The sequence below is a fragment of the Vanessa cardui genome, chromosome 20 (genome assembly GCF_905220365.1).
Source record: "Vanessa cardui chromosome 20, ilVanCard2.1, whole genome shotgun sequence".
Lineage (NCBI taxonomy): Eukaryota > Metazoa > Arthropoda > Insecta > Lepidoptera > Nymphalidae > Vanessa > Vanessa cardui.
Window position 1 is genome coordinate 9,927,729 of NC_061142.1, and position 24,460 is coordinate 9,952,188.

At 34.2% G+C, this 24,460-nt stretch overlaps 3 protein-coding genes across 6 annotated transcripts in view; 1 reads left to right on the top strand and 2 right to left on the bottom strand.

The window, feature by feature from the left end:
• Positions 1-1,943: 1,943 nt before the first annotated feature.
• LOC124538332 lies at positions 1,944-17,786 on the bottom strand. 2 transcript variants are annotated; one of them, XM_047115362.1, is made up of 12 exons: positions 17,519-17,786; positions 10,171-10,361; positions 9,329-9,504; positions 8,812-9,012; positions 7,848-8,010; positions 6,557-6,726; positions 5,929-6,104; positions 4,725-4,894; positions 3,832-3,939; positions 3,265-3,383; positions 2,684-2,812; positions 1,944-2,190 (listed from the first exon to the last, which is right to left on the bottom strand). In XM_047115362.1, exons 1-12 carry the CDS (start codon positions 17,622-17,624, stop codon positions 2,091-2,093), a joined length of 1,809 nt encoding a protein of 602 aa, XP_046971318.1. In that variant the 5' UTR covers positions 17,625-17,786; the 3' UTR covers positions 1,944-2,090. The 2 variants fall into 2 exon arrangements, with proteins under 2 accessions (XP_046971318.1, XP_046971319.1); XM_047115363.1 differs by lacking the exon at positions 17,519-17,786 and adding an exon at positions 11,440-11,536.
• Positions 17,787-18,052: 266 nt separating this feature from the next.
• Positions 18,053-21,751, top strand: LOC124538211 (UPF0692 protein CG33108). Its single transcript, XM_047115188.1, has 2 exons — positions 18,053-18,649; positions 18,829-21,751. The coding sequence occupies exons 1-2, from the start codon at positions 18,165-18,167 to the stop codon at positions 19,148-19,150; spliced, it is 807 nt and encodes a 268-aa protein (XP_046971144.1). The 5' UTR covers positions 18,053-18,164; the 3' UTR covers positions 19,151-21,751.
• Positions 19,667-24,460, bottom strand: part of LOC124538210 (phosphofurin acidic cluster sorting protein 1) — a 162,740-nt gene continuing 157,946 nt past the window's right edge. For all 3 annotated transcript variants that reach the window (XM_047115185.1, XM_047115184.1, XM_047115187.1), the window contains one exon: positions 19,667-23,928. In XM_047115185.1, coding sequence (XP_046971141.1) covers positions 23,804-23,928 — 125 coding nt within the window. In that variant the 3' untranslated portion in view covers positions 19,667-23,803. The remainder of the gene's footprint in view (positions 23,929-24,460) is intronic.

Here is a 24,460-nt window from a genome sequence, read left to right on the forward strand (position 1 = left end):
CGAATACGATAGTGCCATACTGTAACAAATGATTTTGTCTTGCACCTTGAAAACATGTCGAAAGATAAAAACCTGATCTTTGATGATGTATGGCGCCACTTTTTCCCCCTACTACAAGTATGGCAAATATAATAATAGTCTCATCGTATCGTATAATTTCCAAAAATCCAAATGCCATACTGGTACAAAACATCCAATTTTGTTTTTCTTTTTCACCTTTTAGCTCAAGTCCGACACTCATCCGCCCCATGTTTACAATCTGTAATATTTTTTTTACGTACAATTGCATCCAAATGACGAGAATATAATGATGCCATGATGTAAAAAATGATTTTACGTGTTTTACAGTCGTATTTTAAAAAGGTGTTAAATAATTAAGTATTTCAAGTATGGCAGCACTTTTTCCCCCTACTAGAAGTATGGGAAATATAATAACGGTCACATTTTACCAAATACTTTCCAAAAATCCAAATGCAATACGGGTACAAATCGTATGACGATAAAAAAAAATTACGCCTTTGCAGTGGTATGGCGGCCATTGGGAACAGTCGGAAAAGTATGGCAAGGTGATTTTCGTGAATGGCTACTCGACGATGATTAGCTATGCAAAAATTAGCCTGGTACAAATGGTTGAATTGTTCTATTAAAATTAACGTATTCCCGTAGGTATGGCGGGCTGTAAGCCACACCCGAGAAGTATGGCATTACGCTACTTCTTTTTTTTGGACTATCTGAAAATACAAGCATTTTTGTGGAACAAATCGTTCGACACTCGTTATTTTTCCGACGCGTTCGGTTAATGCCCACACGAGTGGGCCGCCGGTGCGAGCGCTACGACCATCATTTTCCTTTTTGCCTTTACGTGATTAGACCCTTGAAGAACCGCCATACTGGTACAAATGACCAAATATTTTGTCATTATCATCTCCCGGTCTATTATAATTAGTTCATGTTAGTATATATGTGAATTTCTTTACTTCATTTCATGTCTTTACAATGCTTGGGCATAAGCACCTAATTCTAATTAGAGCTTAGTTATTCCCTAAATACATAGAAAATATCTATACATTTTTATTCAAATTTCAATAAATTAATAAATAAAAACTTCTCTGGTAATAATATTTTACTGTGTTACGAAAGTAACCTTAGCCTTCAATAAGGTTTTTTGACATTTGATTCTATATCATAATTTATATCACATTATTATTGCATATTATTAATATAGCAGGAGCTATTGAATTTACTTTATTATATACAATTATTATTGTAATTAATTGATCACTAATTTGTAAAACTGTAATTAATATTATTTTATATGGCATAGCATTTAATACTGGCATGAAACACTATTTCTTATTTTAAATATGATTGAGCTGTCATTATAAAACAATTGGACTATAGCGTGGGGCATTCTAACCAAAGATCGAGATATTGAAGCATCATCGTAAAACGATAATATTATTTTGGCCATCCCGAACTACTGAAATTACATATGTGTAGTTTGAAACCATTCAAATTATTTTCAGATTTCATGGACGTCCAAATTATATATTTCAATATGAAAACATAATAAAATATTCATATTGAAAGATATAATTTATGGGTATAAGGATACCCAGTATAACAATATTTAGGATACCTATATGTGCTTAATTTGTGTTTATAATTCATCTTGTGCTCGGCGGTGAAGGAAAACATCGTGAGGAAACCTGCGTGTGTCTAATTTCATCGAAATTCTGCCACATGTGCATTCCACCAACCCGCATTGGAACAGCGCGGCGGAATATGTTCCAAACCCTCTCCTTAATGGAAGAGGAGGCCTTAACCCAGCAGTGGGAAATTTACAGGCTTGTTACTTTACTTTACACTTGAAGCTTGAGGTTCATGAATCAACACAGAAAATAACATGTTTTTTTTTAAGTTACGTAAATAAAAATCCAAAATCATTGCCAATCAAATTATATTTGCACGCATACAAATTATAAAAGTAAATGCAAAATATAAAACAAGGTAATCGCTGAAGCGACTATACGGGAATGGATTAGCTTGAACGCTCAACGTGCGGCCAACGAGCGCGTCACACACGAGCTCTAATTTTCTGCCTCCGTCTTGGGCACGTAGGACAGGATCACGGAGGACCGCGGCGGTATCAGAATGTCGTTACTCTCCACTAGCAAGTCTTTGACGTATCTGTGGAAAATAATTACTGGTATTAATTGGCTTGTATACGGGAAGATCACTCAAAGCAGATATTAGCTGATCACGACCATCACTTCTTTTAGAGAGAAGGTACTGGCAACTTCTCACTGGAGCAAACAAAATTTCATATTTGATCTCATATGCCACAGTCGTTCTGTGTCAGACTAGATAAAAACTCGTTTATTGTTCGCCTTTAAATCTGGCATTCTAGTACACCAAGTACTATGTAACCGAAGACGTGCTATCTCTAGTGCTGCTCGGTATAAAGGAGCGTTAGCGGTAAGTCAGGTGTGACGTAGTCAGGCGTCACGGTAGAATACGTAAGCGATCCCGTGATACCAAGTAGAGACGGAGTGGGTACCGCTGGTATTTTAGTGGGTATTCCAGTGCCTTCAGCGCCGGCGAGCCCCAAATACCCCCCAACAATACAACATCATGTGGGGGAAAAAACAAGGTGTGACGTAAGCAGTGGGTAACAACTCACGGGTGCGCGGGCGGCGCGCGCAGCACGGCGAGCGCGGCGGGCAGCGAGCGCACGGCGGACGCGTCGGCGCGCGCGGGCTCGTCGGCCGCGTTGTACAGCGACACGTAGCCCGTGTGGCCGCGCTTCCACCTGCCAATGAAAAACACCGATATTCAATTACATTATGATTAATTATTATTATCTGATAAAGTCATTCATAAAACTAAACATACACTTTCTTTCACACAACAATAAACTTTCTTTGAATATTTCTCTCTATCATTCTATTTTGCCATGTTCTTGATAAAGTTATTCATAAAAAACGAAACTTTATTTTGAATATTACTCCTATCATTCTATTTTGGCAAGTTCTTGTGACACGTAGTCATATTTCAAGGACGAATTTGAATGCAGTATTATATAAGATTCACTCATCGCTTGTGTATCAATTCGTGCACATTTTATTTTTTTCTACCAGCTACCAGACTGAGTAAGTTTAAATAAAATAGCTACTATTAGAATTTCTTAACATAAAACCTAAAAACATTTCCGAGTAGGATGATATATGAGTACGGGATATACTGAGGAGGGTATGCACTGACCTGGCGCACACGAGCACGGTGAGGCTGGAGTTGTGCGCGGGCGCGGCGGCCAGCGCGTACTCGCCGTGCTGCACGCTGGCGTCCTCGCGCAGCGACACGGCGTGAAGCAGGCCCTCGCTCTGTAGCAATATTTAGTATTAAAAAATAACTAATAAAACCATCACTATGAGATGTCATAAGGAATATTATGTAAGCGATGTTATGAATAGAGTCGATGGCTCAGTGGTTAGAACGTATGCATCTTAACCGATGATTGCGGGTTCAAACCCAGGCAAGCACCGCTGATTCATGTGCTTAATTTGTCTTTATAAATCATCTCGTGCTCAGCGGTGAAGGAAAACATCGTGAGGAAACCTGCATGTGACAAATTTCTTAGAAATTCTGCCACATGTGTATTCCACCAACCCGCATTGGAACAGCGTGGTGAAATATGTTCCAAACCTTCTCCTCAAAGGGAGAGGAGGTCTTTAGACCAGCAGTGGGAATTTATAGGCTGTTGTTGTTGTTGTTGATGTTATGAATATATTAATGTAAGTGATGTTATGAATATATAATAAATATACTAACGGGTGAGCTGCCATTATTTCCGAGCTGCTGTAGCTCCAATACTGGCGTTGCCGGAAGTAGCATGGCGAACGCCGCCAGCTCCTCGTCCACACCATCTTCGGAAGTTAACTAAAAATAATGTAAATACATTCATAAAACATGTGTTATGTGAGTGTAAACATTTTTAACTTAATAAATAATGCTCGCAATTACTATTTTTATTATTACGTTCATTTTTCCGCCGACACAAATGTTTCAACAAAAGAATCAAATTAATTATATATTAACATCATAATTGAATCTGTAAATAAAAGTCACAACTGAATTTCTCCCCGCGTTTTTTTAATCTGCTTTCTTGCAAAGAGCATATTTTAATGTATGTAACTAATAAACTAATAAGACAAAGTGAAAAATATAGTAATCCGAAAAAGAACAAAAGTAACTGATGCTCTAATTTTTGCCTTGCAAAGAAATGGAAGTGGGCGGGTCATATCGCCAGGTACAGGGACAACAGATGGACCTTTAGAATACTAAATTGGTTGGGTCCAAAAGGTACAAGAGCAAGAGGCCGGCCATATTCAAGATGGGCAGATGAGCTAATAGCAGCGGCTGGCCAGGAATGGATGGTTGCTGTCAGGGATAGAAAAAGATGGAATTCCTTGGAGGAGGCTTTTACCCGTAGGGGGTCCACACAACAATACAATAGCACGCGAAATGCTCAATAATTAAATTAGATTGTTATATTTTTTTTATATTTAGTTAATTTGCATGTTACGTATTTTGTTGATTTTTTTTTAATTATAATTTTTGTGTGGAAATAAATAAAGCTGTAATAATAATAATAATAACTAATAAGCAGTCAGAACAAATTTCATAAGCAGCGAGTTAGGAGAGCTGCAACGGGTCGGGCGTACCTGCAGGGCGGGCCAGCGCGGCAGGCGCGCGCGCAGCAGCGGCAGCGCGGCGCGCGCGTCTCGCAGCGGCAGCGGCGCGGCGGCGGGCGGCCGCAGCGCGCTCGTGTTGCGCTGCAGCACGAACAGCTCCGGCCGCGCGCCCGACTCCGCGATCGTGAACACCGTGTCGCCTGCGGGGGGGGGGGGCGTCAGTATAGTACGACACAACTTAGATGTCGCATCGGCAAAATTCGTAAAACCGATCACATCCGAATTGATTACGCTATACCAAATTATCAATATTTATTTCTCATGCGAATATGGTCTTTGCACAAACGTAATTACTTGTAATATCATATGACCTAATATATTCGTCAAATTGACGCGTCGCTTTACATACACTTGCTTTCTCCGACGCGAGAATCTGTAGCGACGAATAGCGTCGAATGGCGCGCTAGGGAGCTATTTCTATTGATTGTGTGAATCGGCAGTAATCGGTTTTATTTTCATTCCATTGCATTTTCCGATGCTACATCTAATTTGTGTCGTACTATACTTGTCTGTGCTCCTTAATACACATAGACTACACTTAAACTAAAATTTAAATTTAAAAATATTATTAAGACTAAATTAATAAATATATCATACTATTCATTAAAAGAGTACTTTTTAGAGAGAAACGCCCTGGAGTTAGGCTCGGGTTCCATCATAGGACGCTAATTACTGTCAATAACAGCATTGTAAATGTGTTTATTTGAAAAGAGCAACTATGCGAGTTTCTTGCCGGTTCTTCTCGTTAGAAGCTGCTTTCCGAAACGGTGGTAGTATTTGATTATTGACGATTCAAAAACGCTTCATTGTGAAGTTTACTTGAATAAAATTGATTTGATTATACATTATATTTAGCACGATTGGGTCACATGCTACATAGCCCTTAACTCAGCAGTATGATAGGGGCATTTATATCAATTTGTCTGAGACAAATGAAATAAAGAGAATTACAAACGTAAACATGAAATGGTTTAGTTTAACGATATAAAGGCCAATCCACACTAGCAGTATGATAGGGGGCATGTATATCAATTTGTCTGAGACAAATGAAATAAAGAGAATTACAACCGTCAACATGAAATGGTTTTGAGTTTAACGATATAAAGGCCATTCCACACAATGGCGGAGATGTAATGGAAAGACAGCAGTGAAGCGAAGTAGCGTCGGCACGGACCTGCGTCGGAGCGCGCCAGCAGCGCCCAGTGCGCCAGCAGCAGGTCGAGCGCGGGCGGGTCGGCGGAGTGGCGCAGGCGCCAGAAGGCGCGCTGCGTGTGGTCGGCGCCGCCGCCGCGCGCCGGCAGCTCGTCGCCCAGCGAGCTGTTGGCGTGCAGCTCGCGCGCGTGCTGCAGCCTGCGGACGCGTGCAAGTTATATACTCTACCCCGAGAATATTCGGTATAGGGAGAATAATAGGTAATAAATTATGTCTGCCTTTTGGATAAAGTTCATGAAAAAAAAAAACAATGTTTCTCTTTGTAATATATTCAGTGGTTCATAATTTCAATTGAAAATTAATACTTGTGCACACTCGTTTCTCTCGTTTCCATCGTATATATTATAGTGATTACTGTTAATCCAATTATTTCTATCAACGACAATCTACAACGGCAAACTTGTGCAGTTCATTTCTTATGTCAGCTATTATTTATTATTAGCGAAAATATTCTATACTTAGATGACTGAAGACAATACCATCAGTCAATGGTAAATAAAAAACAAGAACCACGTTAAAATGTTCGTCTAACGCCCTAACAATATATTATCTTGAAATACTATAAAATAATATTATTTTTCAATCATTACCTGATCCCATCAGCGCCGGCCTGCATCCATGCCTTGATGACGGCATCGAACTGTCGCACCACATCCACGTTGGTGAAGTTGAGGTCTGGCTGGTCCTCCCCGAACATGTGCAAGTAGAACTCCTGGCGTTTTTCGCTCCAGGTCCAGGCGGGCTCGTTCAAAGTCGATACCTAACAATTAAAAAGAACAATAGCACTAATAACTAATTAAGATTTTAAATACATTGTATATAAACAACAACAACAGCCTATAAATTTCCCACTGCTGGGCTAATCTCATCCCTCTCGAGGAGGTTTGGAACATATTCCATTGTAAATAAACGATATATATTAATATTATAAATGTTAAAGTAGCTCTGTCTGTCTGTCCGTCTGTTTCTATGTGTTCTTTCTCGACCGCTGTACCGAATTAGATGAAATTTGGTATGAAGCAAACTTGAACTCCGAGAAAGACACATGAAAACCAACGTCAAACACTACTAGTACTAATAATATAATGAGAAATTTATTATGTATTTTATTTAACATACTCAATCGAGGGACTACATTTGAATTTGAAATAATATGTTTTTGTAAGATAGCCCATTGATTGAAAAAGCATAATGAGATCAAGAATCAACTACTAAGTTTAGAAGAGAAAGAAAGATTATTCATAAAAATACATCTTAATAACAATAATAAAAAAAGTGGAGTTAATACCTGTTGACTTCTAAGCAGGATATGTTAATTTTAATAATTGTATTAACTAACACGACTTTCTATTTTGTAAATGTTGAAAAAGAGTAACTACTGACTTTCTTGCCGGTTCTTCTCGGTAGAATGTATTTTCCGAACCGGTGGTAGCTTCACTTAATTTTAAAATGACGATTCAAAAGTGCTTGTAAAAGCCTACTTGAATACAGTTTATTTTGATTTGATTGATTTGTACACATGCAAAAATTTATTTCTATTTTTACAAATACATTTTTTTAAAGTGATTTGTGGAGACGTTGTTTAGCCTATACAAGAAAATTTTATTATCCGAGTTTTTTTGAGTGTGATTCACAATTCGGGTCCGAGTTATTAATTGAATTTTGAGTGACTAACTACACATTGTTTGTTATTCTTTTCGAAACAAATACTTATACTAATTAAACTAATTACTACACTCAACAGATAACAATTACAGTTATTTAGTTACTTAACTGACATAATTACTTGCTTATTTTATGTTACTAATTTCAAGATTTTTCACCTTCGCAAATAATATCTAAAGCATTTCTTATGTAGAGCTTGTATGTAAATTTCCTCACCCATTTGTTTGGTGGTTCCGGTTGTGTTGAGGGCTTCTCTGGATCGTATTCGTGACCTTTGGCCCAGACGAAGTAGTCGCTGTACTCAGAGGAACGGTTCTCGCTCAGCTGGAACCACTTGTGGGTTTTCGACACGAAATTGGCTGTCAGGTCCACGATCACTCTGTTTAAAAAAAGTTTTTAAATTTATCAACTTTTGTATATTAGTCGAGAGAGAGAGAGAGTCGAGATGGTCCAGTGGTTATAACACGTGCATCTTAACCGATGATTGCGGGTTCAAACCCAGGCAAGCACCGCTGATTCATGTGCTTAATTTGTCTTTATAATTCATCTCGTGCTCAGCGGTGAAGGAAAACATCGTGAGGAAACCTGCATGTGACAAAGTTCATAGAAATTCTGCCACATGTGTATTCCACCAACCCGCATTGGAACAGCGTTGTTCCAAACCTTCTCCTCAAAGGGAGAGGAGGCCTGTAGTGGGAATTGACAGGCTGTCGTTGTTGTATATTAGTCCACCCATCCCTTAGTAAATGAAATGCATTAACAAATAGATTCCAAGTGTTAACAACAAATAAGTTTATATAAATACAATACAATCACGACTTAACCTAACTACTTTTTAGTGTGTTTAATGAAGTATTGGTGTCTCCTTCATTCGAATGTACAATCAATAGTTACAGAAAGAGAAAATATAACTTGTAGAGTTTAACTGAAATATAACTGGTCTTATTTATTCCAATGCACTAATACATATCCAGTGTTTCGTATTGATTCAAAGTGTCATGAAATGCAAGTTAAAAATATTTTTTTGTAATTTTCTTTTTTAATTACTTATGTAACTATTCTAGTCCTTATTTTCTGCTTCTAATTTGATTGGTTTATGTATTATTTTATTGTATTTTCATATTACTGTTCTATTGTATAGTTTGTTTCCCGACAATAGATCAATAAATGTTTAACTCACTTGACTCCAAACTTCTTGGCTTTAGCGACGAACTCTTTGAACTGATCGAGGCACGTCGGGTCGTCCAAGACCTCGTAGGAGTCTTTGCAGGCGAATGCGAATATTCCGGACACTTTCGACTTCTCCATTAGAGGTAACGCTGATTCCACTTCGCGGTAATCTTCTACGGATGACATGTCAATCAATGGGCCCTTTTCATACCTGGGATGGAAACACATACATCACATTTTTGTAATTGAAGAAAGACCGACGACTCTTTGACGGCCAGCTATAAAAAGATAAAAGTCTTAATACTTTGAAAAAAAAAGACTGAATAACTGAATTACAACGCATAGAATGAATTTTTATGTATTCATGTCACCTAAGGGGGATGAAATGTTATGGACAATCGTCATTTCTCATGTAAATTGGTATGCAAGCTTCAGTTAATGTGTGACGATATCATATAGTAAGAGTATGAAAATTTGTATAGAGTTTTTTTTATGTTGGAAATTGGTGTTTAGTGTAAACTACTTACCAAGTCCTGGGTAGCGGCGCCGCGCACTTGGGCGCGCGCACAATGATGGCGATGGCGCCCGCCAACATGCACAGCCACAGCGCCCAGAACAACACGAACATGAACCAGCGCAGACGCACCCAGAACGGGTCCTCTGCGTACTTCATCAGCTCCTCCTTCGTGAGGCCGGAGAATTGCTGCGGATACGAAACACTATAATAACCCTTCCATCCATAACTAAATAAATATTGGACAATATCCCATACAGTACTCTGATCCCAATGTAAGTAGCTAAAGTACTTGTGTTATGGAGAATCAGAAGTAACGACGTTACCACGAACACCCAGACCCATAGAAAACTAATGAACTATTTCTAGTTTCTAGTCTATTTCGGAGTGGCGTATAGTACGACACAAATTAGATGTAGCATCGAAAAATGCAATGGAATAAAAATAAAACCGATTACTGCCGATTTACACAACCAATAGAAATAGCTCCCTATCGCGCCATTTAACGCTATTCGTCGCTATAGATTCTCGCGTCAGAGTAAGCAAGTGCATGTAAATCGACGAATATATTAGGTCATGTGATATTACAAGTTATTGCGTTTGAGCAAAGATCATATTCGCATGAGAAATAAATATTGATAATTTGGGATAGCGTAATCAATTCGGATGTGATCGGTTTTACGAATTTCGCCGATGTTACATCTAAGTTGTGTCGTACTATACCCATGAAAACCGGTGTACACACTACTCGACCAAGGAGGTCGTCAAAACGACGTATACGTGTGGCATTTTCGTATACAAAAACAGTGTACGATTCCATGGTACATAAATGAAATATATCTCCGTCTCGCTCACCTTCTTATTAGCATCGAGTTCGATCTTCGCGTCCCCGTTCCTGTGGTCTCCGACGACATACTTGGCTTCCGCCATGTCCACTCGGGTCACTATCTTGGCCTCGTCTTCCTTCTGCAGCAGCTTCTCCTCAGCGCCGTCGGATGAAACCTTCTCCTTGGACTTGTGGAGGCTCGACTTCGACGTCCGGAAATCTATGAGAAACAAATTTGATTTCACTTCATTGTATCACAAAATTGACAAATTTCATAGAAATTTTGCCACATGTGTATTCCACCAACCCGCATTGGAACAGCGTGGTGGACTATGTTCCAAACCTTCTCCTCAAAGGGAGAGGATGCCTTTAGCCCAGCAGTGAGAATTTACAGACTGTTGTTGTATCACATAATAAGTTAGTGTTCTTGGTTTAATTAACATTTTTTTTAAAAATACAATACGCTGGTACATAATACATACAATTGGGTTTGATTTTAGTTTAAACATATTTTTTGAAAATCGAACAATTTTCTAGAAAGTTCGGTCCAGTTTTTAAGCGGGAGATTCTGTACTTTAACGGGACATTAACCGTCGGAATGACCGCGTGCCAAATTACATTGCATCACTTACATATACCTAGTACTAGCATCTGTATATTAAGAAAATATTAAGATTGGCTTGCTTTATTATACTTGTAGTTATTTTAAATTAATTTAAGCCTTACGTTCGTGGTTCTAACCGCTCCCTACATGTGAATGACGAAACGCTTCGAACACGTGCTTCTTTGGTCACATTAAATCAATCATATTGTACCTTACATGGATTGGTTGCTGTTTAGCAACCATTCAATGCTGACCTATTATTAAACGATCACAATATACCAAAACTTTTATCAATACAATAGGGTTACAATCATCATAGTAATACGAGAGTCTGGATTGTATTACATATTAATTTGATGTCTTTGTAAATAAAAATATGTTACTTAGATTTATTGATTGAAGTTATATTGCACATCTCGTACCAAGCGAAGCGGCGTAAAAGTAATCAAGATACTATCGCCATATCACATAAATTAGCTTTTCTCTCAAATTTGTTTCACACTAATTTTTTTTCAGGATTAATTACGTAACACCTTTTAACATATATATTAAGTAGTATAATTTAATATAATCATTACAAAAAAAATACACACTGTGTACAACAGACACATTTGAAAATTTGAATTTAGATTTTTATAATTTTCCTATATTATATTTTATAAGTAAATAAATATTGGCAGTGATAATTACTCACAGAACGTCCGCAATGGATGCTGGTCTCAAAGATATTGAGACTTGGTCGACGAACTCGATTGAACAAAAAGCACATCACATCAGCGAACGAGTTCAACTAACGCAGCTTGGTTCCGTGATTTAAGTGTTTATTTTGTCCTTTGTATTATTACTAACTATTTATTTATTGAACTATGGAATACTTATCTAACGATTAGACTAATTTATTATTATGTAATTACCTTATTTAGCAGGCTAAATAAGGCGAAAACGAAAAGTACTATAAGTAAAAAATAATTACCAAAACGTATTTCATATCGTCATAAGTGTTTCCGAATTGGTTTTTTAAGGATGGATGTAAAGCAAGTAAAATACTCGTAATATTGTACGTTAAGATTTCCACAGATGTCATATGAAGATTTTATATTTCGAAAGTGAGGTATGTTATCCTAACATCTGTTTGTTTGCTGCTTGAAATAAATAGAATAATCGGTTGTGTATATCCAAGTAACTTTTATAATACTAGTACAGTTTTTAAGATTAGTTAACAATTTCACTACGAATGTATCGCTGGTAGGATTGAATCGTGAATTATATAGTTAGTAGCCTTCCTATTGCCACTCAATAAATTGTCTGTACCACAATTCTACTAACAAAATGGCAGTTTATTGCGATTGAATCGTAACATCCTGATAGCGGATGCAGTCGTATTTACCTATTCTAGAGTAACAGTGACAGTTATTACATCGCTGTTTATGAAAATCTACAAATATAACTTTATAATAATCAATTGCAACTAAAAAGTCGATTGAAATAACTCAAAAATCATGATTTTGAAAAATATTGTTTAAACGTTGAACAGTTTCCAGATGTAAAGTTAATATATTGAAAAAGCTTGTATAAGGGGTGATTTGTAATCATACATATCTTTTAAGTGCGGGATAAACATTGGTCTATCTATCTATAACTATGGACCCTAAAAGAGGTGTATAAAATAAAATGAAAATGTACCTAATACTTCGTCGAGACTCCATTCCATTTACCACCAATCAATACAAAAAAATAATAAAATTATTAATTATGTGAATGATGAATAATTTTCAAACGGATAACAAATGCCTGGAAGTGATCCCTAAAACAGGTTCGCCAATTTTGACAAGACAACAGCGTTCCAAGAAACAAAAGGAATGCTGCGCAGTCTGGGCTGTGTTATAAAAAATTGATTTACGAAAAATTCAATTATCTTATTGCAGTATGAAATAAAATATACCATGTACCAATAAGATATTATTGGTTGTAAAAAGTTATGTATTGATCGATTTGTGCTCCTTCTATCAAAGACCACATATCTATGCTAGAATTATAAAAGAGATACGAGTAAGTAAATAATAAACAGCGTATCTGTTAATTACCTCATCACAACAAAGCCTACTCTTGAGGACTAATGATGTTAGTAAATAATGACAATAATTGTTTTATGACTACTTTATATTGGTAACTAATACTATTTACTATTATTCTAAGTATGTGTTTTAGATAAACGTAATTGAGGTCGAGATAAGATAAGCTTTATTAAGAAAAATGCTTTCTTCTGTCTCAGGATTTTCAAGAGCTATCACGGTATGTATGCGGCTTGTAATGCGGAGAAATGAGGAACATATTGTGAGGAAGGTCTTGAGTATTAACTTGGGTGGATAAAGGAGAAGAGGACGACCGATGAAATGATGGATGAATTTTGTGAAAGATGATATGGCTGATAAGAATATTATTTGTGAGATGACGTCAGATATGGAAGTATGGAAGAATACATGCGGCGCCGACCCCAAACAAATTAGGATAAGGGCAGAAGGATATGACTCAGACTATAACACAAAACATACATATGTATAATAGATTCTGTCCGCGTGTTAAAGACGTAGGTTTTGGATATAAAAATAGGCAATGTCAATAATTAGAGATCATGCTTGCTTTATACAAAATTTCAACAAATTCATTCCAGTTACAGACAGAGAGAGTTACTTACGTATTTATAATATCAGTATAGATTTTTTACAATAAAAGCACCAGAAACAAATAGTATATTACTATGATAGTTTAATTAAATAAACACAAATCATAACCCAATATAGAAAGACAGTTTCGTTTAACAATATTGTAGTCAAATAAAAAAATAATGGACATAATATTCACCTACCTTTGCTTAGTTCTTCGATGTATTTATTAAAAAAAAATAGAACACTACAAGACGCGAGCTCTTATGTCGATATACGGAACACTAATGGAAAGTCGTCCATCGAAACGGATCGATATTGTGTGGAAGAAACCTACTTCTGTAATGGGCTTCAATTAGATGTCTTTAGATCAAAAGATTATGTATAGTACGACACAACTTAGAGGTCGCATCGGCAAAATTCGTAAATACCGATCACATCCGAATTGAGTACACTATACCAAATTATCAATATTTATTTCTCATGCGAATATGATCTTTGCAAAAACGTTATAACTTGAAATATCAAATGACCTAATATATATTCGTCGATTTACATGTACTTGCTTTCTCTGACGCGTGAATCTATAGCGACGAGTAGCGTCGAATGGCGCGATAGGGAGCTATTTCTATTGGTTGTGTAAATCGGCAATAATCGGTTTTATTTTCATTCCATTCCATTTTCCGATGCTACATCTAATTTGTGTCGTACTATACGTAGGCGTAGTGTACGGGTGCGTTGGACCGACTTAAAAACTTCCGACTCACCCTGGAGTTTAAACAATTATTATAATTTGAGTTTAATTTTGTTTAATTTTGACTAAGAAGATACTTTTATGCTCACTATATAAATCTGATGCCATAATAAATTACTATTTATTTAAATACAATTATTTATAATTACTGGGTGGGATCTGCAGACGAAAAACCTACTCACTAGACTAACGGGTATGTTTCTGTATATACCTGATAAAAATGTACTTAATCAGATTCTATTCCAATAGAAAATACTTTGATTTATCCATTATAATGATAAATATTTATATTTATTTATTCATAAAAATCTGCCAGATTTCATTTATGAAATCATATATATCCTTAAAAACATTAAGTGATATTTCATATTAGTTAAAAGGAAGTTTTTTTTTTATATTATTCATGGTTTACCATTAGCAATATAATAAAATGGAAACTCGATCCTCAAGGTTGACACACCCCTTATGAGCCCCCATCCTGTTTTTCTTTGTGAACCAAATATAATAAGGCCGCCAGCCATAGAAATCTCAGCGCCCTATTAAAATAGCATGCATAAAAATAAAAGGGACGACCTTGAAACAACAATTTTGCAACAAAATAACACTTTTTAGTATATATTGTATTCAAATAACGCAGTAAGAAAGATAACATTATTTTAGTGGCGACTTAGATTTGACGTGTTTAATTTTATCTGTCCCAGGAGTATGGCGTGCTACTCGCTGACGTCGATAAAAAAAGACTGGGAAAATTGTGCGCTAGCTTGGAGTTATTTTAGAGTATACCAAATTTCAAAGAAGATCTTATATTTTAATTTATTTCGATATCTCATTTTTTTTTTTTTTTTTGCATACGACTCTTTAATTTACTTAATTAATTTACTATTGTATTTGTGAAAAACCGGTTTATCATGGTTGAACAAATTTAAAACGAGATAAATTTATATAATAATAATATGCTTTTTGAAATATAGCTTTGCTATTTTTAATTGAAACAAAAACATTGTGTGATATGTTAGTAATAAACAAATTTTAGTAAATATTCAGTACTCTAACTATGGTTGAAACTTGATTGTTGGTTAGTATCACGAAATACCAAGACAATATAATCGGCGCGTTTGTTTTAGCTCTTTTGTAGTCTCATCAAAATATATACATAATCTAAGATTAAAATATATGCTGAAAAATTATTAATAGACAGTATGGACCAGTAAACTAGGAAAAACCTACCCTATTTAATATTTAGTATAGATAGGCTAGAGCGAAAATATTGAAATAAGACAAATCGAAAGAAGTATTTCTATTATTCAAATAAGGTAATGGTAATTATGCCATCACCACATAAGATAGTCAAAAATATAGTAATTATATGTACTGAATAAAATTGTTTAGTGGGAAATTTTTTTATCATGGAATAAGAAAAGTTGAAAGGTCCATGGAATAAGCATTGCCAACTCGATGAATCAATTGAGTGAGTGTATTTTTTTTAGTTTAAATAAATATATGAATTTTATTAAGGAACTGAAAATGAACAAAAAATATCTTGACTGTATACTATGTATAAATGTTATAAAAAGAACTATTAATGTCAATTACACAATTAATTTTTTATGCATTATTTCCACTATCACAAGTTAACTAAGTAACTTTATATTTATTCTATAGTATTAGGAGGTTTTAACGATCTTATGTGATAAAGTAATAATGATAAAAGACACTAAATTTCACAAATTAGATTTATTTTTTTAATGATTATTCTTAACTAATAGTAACTTGTATAATTAATGATTTTGGTTTAAATTCTCAAGAAATTGTTGAAACAATCTATTTCTCTCTCTCTGTATATTATTTGATTCTTCTACAATATTTATTAACCTATCTAACTTCTCCTCGACAACTCGCTGTCTGTCCCTCATTTCTAGTGTAGCTTTTCTAAACTCGGCATTTCGTTTCCTTAATAACTTTCTCCGAACTTCATCGTTTTGTCCATTTGAAGTTTCACCATTCTCCGGAGTTTCTTCAAATTTCGTCGCTGTATTCATACCTAATAATGCTTTTGTTATTCTATCTGCTGTTCCCTCTTGCAATTTTTGTTGGATTTCGGGTTGATATTCACCGTCAATACTGTATATCTCTTCAAATATTTCAAAATATGGCCATTTAAATGCTGTTACACCACTCCTGTTTTTTTTCCTTAATAACCTAATGTAAGTTTGTTTTAAATTTCTAAATTTCTTATCACAACTGTCAGGTCCTTTGCCTACTGCGTTTGCAATGTCTACCCAGACATTCTTTTTTCTAATTTTTGGATTTCTGAACTTATCTATATTTTGTAAATATAATGCCAACATCCCGGCAGTGCTCTCATGGTCCCAGTGGTCGTCAGGATCGTCAGGTGTCTCCATAATCTCAGTTTGATTCAACTGCATGTATTCTGTATCAGCCTCAATATATTCAATTTCATGAACTGAAAATAAACCCTTCAGTCACAATTATCTTCTAAATTCTCTGATTGTATAAATATAGTATCATATAAGGATCAAGCCGCAAACGCAATAATAGGTTTGTGTCGAGAATGGCCCAGTTTTCAATTGACATTCATAAGGACTTCCTTGATTCATTGGTTTAGTTGCAGTAACAAGTAATTTTTTTTCGTGTGAATAATATATTCAATCTTTTAGTTAAAAGTTATAAATCCAAGTTTGCACTTTGAAAATACAAGTAACTAAATTTCGTAGCAAATTTAAAACAAAATGTAATAAAAACTGAAAATAATCCGTTTATTGCATCAGTCAGCGATCTAACAACAAAATGGCGCTGCTATGCGAAAGGTCGTCCAATGAAAGCGCTTTATAACACGACCGAGTTAAATTCTACCATATTGTACAATTAAACTCCAAATTTTTCGTATTTTAGGTAACTTAGATAACAGAATAGTTTAATTCTATTTAATTATGTATATTTAATGTTAGAATCTGTCCGTAATGTGAGCAAGATGCTATTTGATACTGCTTTTAGCGCTACATTGTATCCTGACACAACTCATGCGGACTGCGAAGCGTAATCTGACATTTAAAGCATAGCACCTTTCATTATGTCAAGGATCAGCTGATAATGATAAGGTCAAATTAATACATTTTTAACAAAGAAACCTATATTCATTTTTCTTAATAATAATAAATTATTTTAAATTATAGCCTATCCTTAGTATTGTATACTCCATACTCAACTTCATAGATATGTTAAAATCTCAGTATTTTAATTTTGGATAGATATATAATTTAACATACGCTTAATAAAACGTGCTCGAAGGGAAACTTCATCTCAATAATATGTTCCGTAATATTTAAGTTAAGTACCTGTATCAGATTCCGGAATGGGTTTATAAGAGGCGACGTGTTCGTCCGTCGTCTCTTTAATTTGACCCCCATCTATAGTAAGATGGTTTTTCCGCGTCTCCGACATGATGAAGTGTTTTTCTCAAACCAGTCTTGTAATTAGGGAACTTTCACTTAGCGTCAATCAGTTAAATTACACCACTCGAGTTATAACATCAATTATGTTCCACCTCCATGCAACTGAACGCTAAACGCCAGTTGCCAGATGGGGTTAATGAATGAGAATGATAAGGTTAAGGGAACGACTTTTGAATGAATATTACCACACCCAAGAATCGATTAGAACGACATACCATCTCGTGCGTTCATAATTATTCGTTGAATGAATTGAAATGGATCATTTCCAAAGGATTTTTTATTTATAAAAAATATACATTTATTTTTACTATTTAAACAATTATGAGTAAAAAAAATGACGAATTTAATTAAAATAATACAGGAATTCATTTGGGAAAATTATCAGCTGATAGTTGTCAAAAAGAATGAATGATATGTTGTTATTTAATATTTATCAACTGAACTTATCAACTTACTATCAAAGTCCTTATAAGAAATTGGAACTATGAAGTTTATAAATAGAAGTGTAATATAAGATTTTTCTAAAAAAATGTGTACCATACCACCTGCGCCACCACCACCTCCGCCACCTCTTCCAGCCAGCTCGAGCTCACCTCCAAAACTTTCAGATTTTTCACCTACTTTTAGTTATTCTGATATTTGTGAATGGGCAGCATCTGAACCCCAGTTATGGGAAGTTTGTGCTAAAAATGATATATGTTTACACGAAGCCCCATTTCAGTACAAATATAAAAACTTCGAGTCAATTATGCAAGTAGGACCGACGTGCGGATTAGTTGCTCTATCCATGTTATTAAATGGAGAAGTCACGCCTGAGGAGCTGCTAAAGATTACTAAAACGGAAGGTTACAGTAATAATGGAGAAATGTTCAGTTGTAATGATATGGCTAAGTTAGCAGAAAAGGCCATTAGCTTGGCGGATATTGCGAACCTAAACTGTTATGTAAAGACTGGTGGTATATTTTGTGAAGAAATAATACTTGAATTAATAAATGGTGCTAATTTACTGGTTGCGTATCCTTTGTAATATTTAAGTTATTTTAGCTAGGTATTTTTGAATTATTTCTTTGCCTGATATTATCAATTAGTTTTGATTTTCATATTATTACAAATTTGTTAAAAAATATTATAATGAATATAAAATATAACTTTGACATAAACAACAAATATATATTCTTAATTAAAACAACCAGTTATGACGCTGATTGTAATCACTCGCCATGCTTACGTCATGGTCATACTGCCCACTGGGCTCTCGTCTGTGGAATAGTTATCGTCAAAGATCCTGGCAACAGCTACACGGCCAACCCAAGTAATGTCTATGTTCTTTGTAGACATGGAAAGTCAAGATATTTATCTGCTTGGACTCTGGATGAATTAGATAAGAGTAATAATAATTTATGGGAATTTTCACCCAAAAAGCAGGTAGATGGCTTATCATATGTGCTACCCGAGGGAGGGATTGGGGGGGAAAATGGATTAAGAGGCAAGTTTTTATTGTTTAAAAGTGTGTAAGTATAAGGGAAATTTTATAAAAATATACACTTTTATGCCATGAGTTTATATTCTTATATTGCACATTTTACATGCTGATAAATGACTGATTTAAATTTACTAATAAATATTTATTTTTTTATATTTATATAATATATATGTAATTCAATAACATTTCTCTTTTATAATTTATCATATTATGTAATATGACAATGGTAATGATGAACAATGTTAGGTCGTAGTAGATCATCAAGAAGATCAAAACTATTATTCTAATAATTTTCAAAACAAATAAAATATTTAAAAGAATATTATTACGACTAAATTTTTTTTACTTAATGTTTATTTATCATAAAATCAACATTAACAAATATTTAAAGAAAGAATATCATAATGAATTGAACTATTATTCAAAATGAAATGATAAAAGATTATTTTATGTTATCTAATGAGGAAGAAATATGGAAAATATATGTGGTCATAGGTTCACAACTCATGTCGATTTATTGCCAAAGGATTTATTCAATAATAGAATAATTTAATGCAAAATTTTATTTGTACAATAAATACAAATCATACTGCAAATTGTGATTAAATAATAAATCTCATTTTCTTGCATAAACATATTGAAGTGAAATAACTATCAGATAGACATAAATCAATCTCCTGTTGAATAAATGACAGCAGGACATCCTTTTATTGCACCTTCTCTACTTTGAATTGATGTATAAAATTGTATTATAAATAACATAAATGTAATATACTTTTGTACTAAATAAATCAACTTAACAACTCTCCGTTAAACTAAAGAATATTAATGCCATTACTCTGGCAAATTATATTTGTGATGATTAATAATAAAAATAATAATTGTTATCGAATAAATGATTACAAGTTGCATTGAATACCATCTTATAATACATTTTAATTAAATCATTCTAATATCAGCATACAGCTAAACAATTAGAAAAATTTTAATCGCCAAGTCAGTCAGCAGTTATGAGATCAAAATTACACTAAATATATTTCATAGCTTATTATCGAAGTACACTATTACTATTAGATTGAAGACAACGTAAATTTACACCGATGTTATAATCAAACATTTGGCTAGGCCTCTAAAACAACTTTGGACTATATAACTTGAGTTCATTTTGATTTAACTGCCATTTGCTTCGAAATAAGTAATCTTAAAGGTCGAAAACCAATAATTATGAGGTTTATTTATTTATAAAATAATTAAATTAAATTAAATGAAAAAAAAACTCGTCAAATATTCTGTTGGTCAGAATTATAATCTCCTGTGATATTGTCTGAGTAAAGTTTTAATGTTTGTTTGAATAAAACTTACTTTATTGTTTTTAAGAAAAAAACAATCAATAATAAAATTAATTTTCGAAATTATAACTGTCAACTAAATAGCAGTTAAAGCTGAAGGAAATCAAGTTTCGATACATGCATGTGTAAACAAGACTAGACCATCTTTATACCTTTTACTATAATTAAGCACACTATGCAGATGTAAAATGCGATTATTACAGACAATACAGATTACATGAGTAACATATAGTCAAAATCATATTGCTATAAATTCAAATTTAAAACAATTAAAACATAAGAATAATATAGTACGACACAACTTAAATGTAGCATCGGCAAATTCTATAAAACCGATTACTGATACGCAACCAATAGAAATAGCTCTCTTTCGCGCCATTCGACACTATTCGTCGCTACAGATTCGCGCGTCAGTTCAAGCCAAGAAAGCACACAGTTAGGTCACATGATATTACAAGTTATTACGTTTGTAAAAAGATCATATTCACATAAGAAATAAATATTGATAATTTGGGATAGCATACTTAATTCGGATGTGATCGGTTTTACGAATTTTGCCGATGCTACATCTAAGTTGTGTCGTACTATAAGTTTACATAAATATTATTTTATTATTGCAATTTTTAATATTATGGTTGTAAGTTCAGGAGTGGATATAAATTTATGATACATTAATGTTAAGTCTTGAATTTTAATTGATTACAATTATGAATAAAGATCAGCAACGGAACATCTGCAGTATTACACGTAGAATTTGAAAATTATACACCTGTTGATATAGAAACAGTATAATATAAAGCTTTCGATATGCACGATCTCTTCACTCAAAGTCTTGTAGATAATAAAGAGAAATTCTTGAAATAATTCAACATTCACCTTCATATTATATAAAATTATTATTATCTGTCTCGAAACCGTTTTTGTGCATGTTTTGTTAATATTGTCGATTAAACATATTTCATTACGCTTTTGAAAACATTTTTTTTAATCGTAACATCCACGACAAAGCTTATGAATAGAATGTATTGATAGACGGCCATACTGAGACATATACACATATAAATTGTTATTTTTGTAAAATAACATTAAATTGAGTTTTTTTAAAAGTTTAATTTGTATACATCTCGTATGGCCTTAATATATTATAACAGTTTTCTACTATTTGATATAAATCTTATGCTAACAGCGTTACATTGACCTCACATACATATCTAAATACACCGACTATTGTCCATGTTAATTTGTGTGATTAATATAATAAACAGTTGAACAAACAATATTGAAGAGTAGTTTTATTATATACAGCGTCTTCCAAAATAATAAATTACCAATGGAAAAAATCAAAGGTTTCTCAAGTCAAATGTTCTTAAAAAACTGGCAACACTTGATATCAACATAAAAATTGATAATTCAATTTGAATCGGCAAATTAATATTATGTAAAAATTTGGCACTTTTATAATGTGCAGTAAAATGTTTTGAATAAAACAAATAATGGAAGAGCACCTTGAGCCGACCCTACTACATCTTTATCTAATACTGCATCTCCACTAAACGAAATATGGCAACATCTGTGTTGCCAACATGCGATACCGCCCAAAGATTATTTATTTTAAGTTGGTAACACTTACATTGTTGTATCATTCTTTATTACCTGACTGAATAATAGTTAATAATAAATAGTTGCTAACACAGATGTTGCCAACAATTTCTGTGGAAGCGCACCACGTCACAACAATGCCATAAAATATTGCGAATAGAACCCATAAGCCGTGGTATAAATATATCATACAAAAAGCCACATATAAATGAAACAAATGACACAACTTTTTTAAATCTTTCTAAAACATTTTAATTAATCGAAGATATTTCGTTGCGATTATTTTTTTAACACACTTAGCTATTCTAAACACATTGAATTAGAATTAACACCGATTGTTTTCTGGATAAGTTTTTGGAAACCATTTATTGCTATCGAAAGTTTTAAAGCTGGCTCGAAATGTTTAAGGATAAAGATTCCATTAGACAACACACTAAGAGGCTACACGTTCGTATTTCGTTCAAACGTTTTCGCTGCTACGAATACTTCTACAATAAGAGTACCAGTAAGCACAAACTTTTTCGGACAACTTTGTTCATCAAAATTTCCATGAATCAGTGGCAACTTCACTGCAAACCGGATAAATCCGGATGTCTCATTTCGTGTAGCCGGATAGTTAAAAAATAAGCGTTTATGGAATTTCGTCGTGTAATCTGTCTTATATTATTGACTTTTATCGAATCATTCCAAACTTACATTTAATTAATACAATACTCCATTTATCCACGACTTATTGGCGAAATATATTAATAATTATCATATTTGAAAGATCGCGTATACTAAGATTTATAGGAAAGATTACATTATATAGTCTTAAATATATTAAAAACGCTACATGACTGTATCAAAGCTATTGCTTTCCTACCAAAACGAACCGCTGCATATACATATAAAATATATAAAAAACATTAGCGACCAATCGACTATCGCCGCACTAAAAAAACCGCATCCATAAATCACAGACAAAAATTAAAATCTCGCCCGCAGTCCGCACGAGCCTACCTGATATGCGCCGAAGAATACTCGTTAAAATTCGTTATTCCGACTCCGTTACACGAACTAACCTACGCATTACATGGAAATGTCACGAACCATAAACTCCTCGATATACACTGAGTACGCGGAATACCTATACGATAAATAATGTACTATCTACTACGAAATGACTACGATGCATAGTTAACGATATTGAGCCTTCATTATGCAACACGAACGTATCAGAGAAAGCTACAATACTAATACGGAACTTGGACTCTATTATATATGAAATAGAGTTCAATGTTACACAACAAAAGCTTAGCTAAAACCATGGCAGCTCGACAGCGATATATTAAGTAACGCTACAGACAGAAGGGGTACAGTAACATTATTGAATTAAATTTGGACATTTAATATTATCGAGGTCGCCGGCGTGATAGTGACACCAGAAGAATTGAAAGTTTTACATTTTAAAAATTACTATCATTCAATTCATCCTTCGTTACGTTCGTTCATTCATTCGTTCAATAATGAATGGTGATTGTAAATGGTGAGAACAATTACGCTGACGGCCTCTTCAAAAGCCTCATATTCCCATCGGCCTCTATCAAATCCCGTGTACATGTTAGGACTCATAAGTCGTCGTTACCAAACCGCTGCCGGTTCGATTACTCAAGATGTCATGCAGCCCATCGAACCACTGAAGGTTCTGAGACTAGGAAACCATAGCGGGGCGACCGAGGTACGACGGGCAGAGGCCTAGGTCTCCGGTGGAGCGAGGGGCGCTCCGCACGTGGCAACGGGGAAGGTCTTCACATGAGTCTGCCATTGCGTTGAAAGTTGGAAGAATTTCACGCCGTTCCATTCCGTGCCGTCGATGTAAACTGGTGATGAAAATAAATATGAATTTGAAAATTATTCATTATATTTCATTGCACATTCAACTTTATAGTATAACGTTTAATTACTCATTAGAATACAATAATTAACAAAACGAATAACCTGGGCATAAAAAAAGTAAATGTAGGAAGTTTTTATGGATATTTAATATCTTTGTTTATTGTATATCTTATCGAAGACATACTGTCACAGCCCGTGAGAACTACATTGAACATCAAATTTGGGTCTTGGGACCCGACTGAAAGCTGAATGGTGAAAACTTGGAAATGAAGCTATTTATGGCACGATGACCGCAATCATTGCTTTCCAAATCTTTTTTCTCTTTATTGTGATATAACTTTTTTTAAGGTTAAGTACATTTTGTCTTCTTTTTTATGTAGGTTTGTTACTATATCATTTGTGTCAAAGGTGAATTTCACGTATTTTGTTGGTGTTATATTAATCTCGAGCATGTTTAAAAGTAAAACATCACGAGGAAACCTGCATTTTGCTGATAAAATACTGTTCCATGACTGT

Excerpts from the sequence above, each read along its gene's own strand:
- LOC124538332 (XM_047115362.1), bottom strand. The coding sequence starts at position 17,624 with ATGTCGGAGACGCGGAAAAACCATCTTACTATAGATGGGGGTCAAATT. Across the intron at positions 10,362-17,518 it reads CATTCCGGAATCTGATACAG|ATTTCCGGACGTCGAAGTCG; the intron begins GTACTTAACTTA and ends TGTTTCTCATAG. Across the intron at positions 6,105-6,556 it reads GCCGGCGCTGATGGGATCAG|GCTGCAGCACGCGCGCGAGC; the intron begins GTAATGATTGAA and ends ACGCGTCCGCAG.
- LOC124538211 (XM_047115188.1), top strand. The coding sequence starts at position 18,165 with ATGTGTACCATACCACCTGCGCCACCACCACCTCCGCCACCTCTTCCA. Across the intron at positions 18,650-18,828 it reads GGTGCTAATTTACTGGTTGC|TTATGACGCTGATTGTAATC; the intron begins GTATCCTTTGTA and ends TAAAACAACCAG.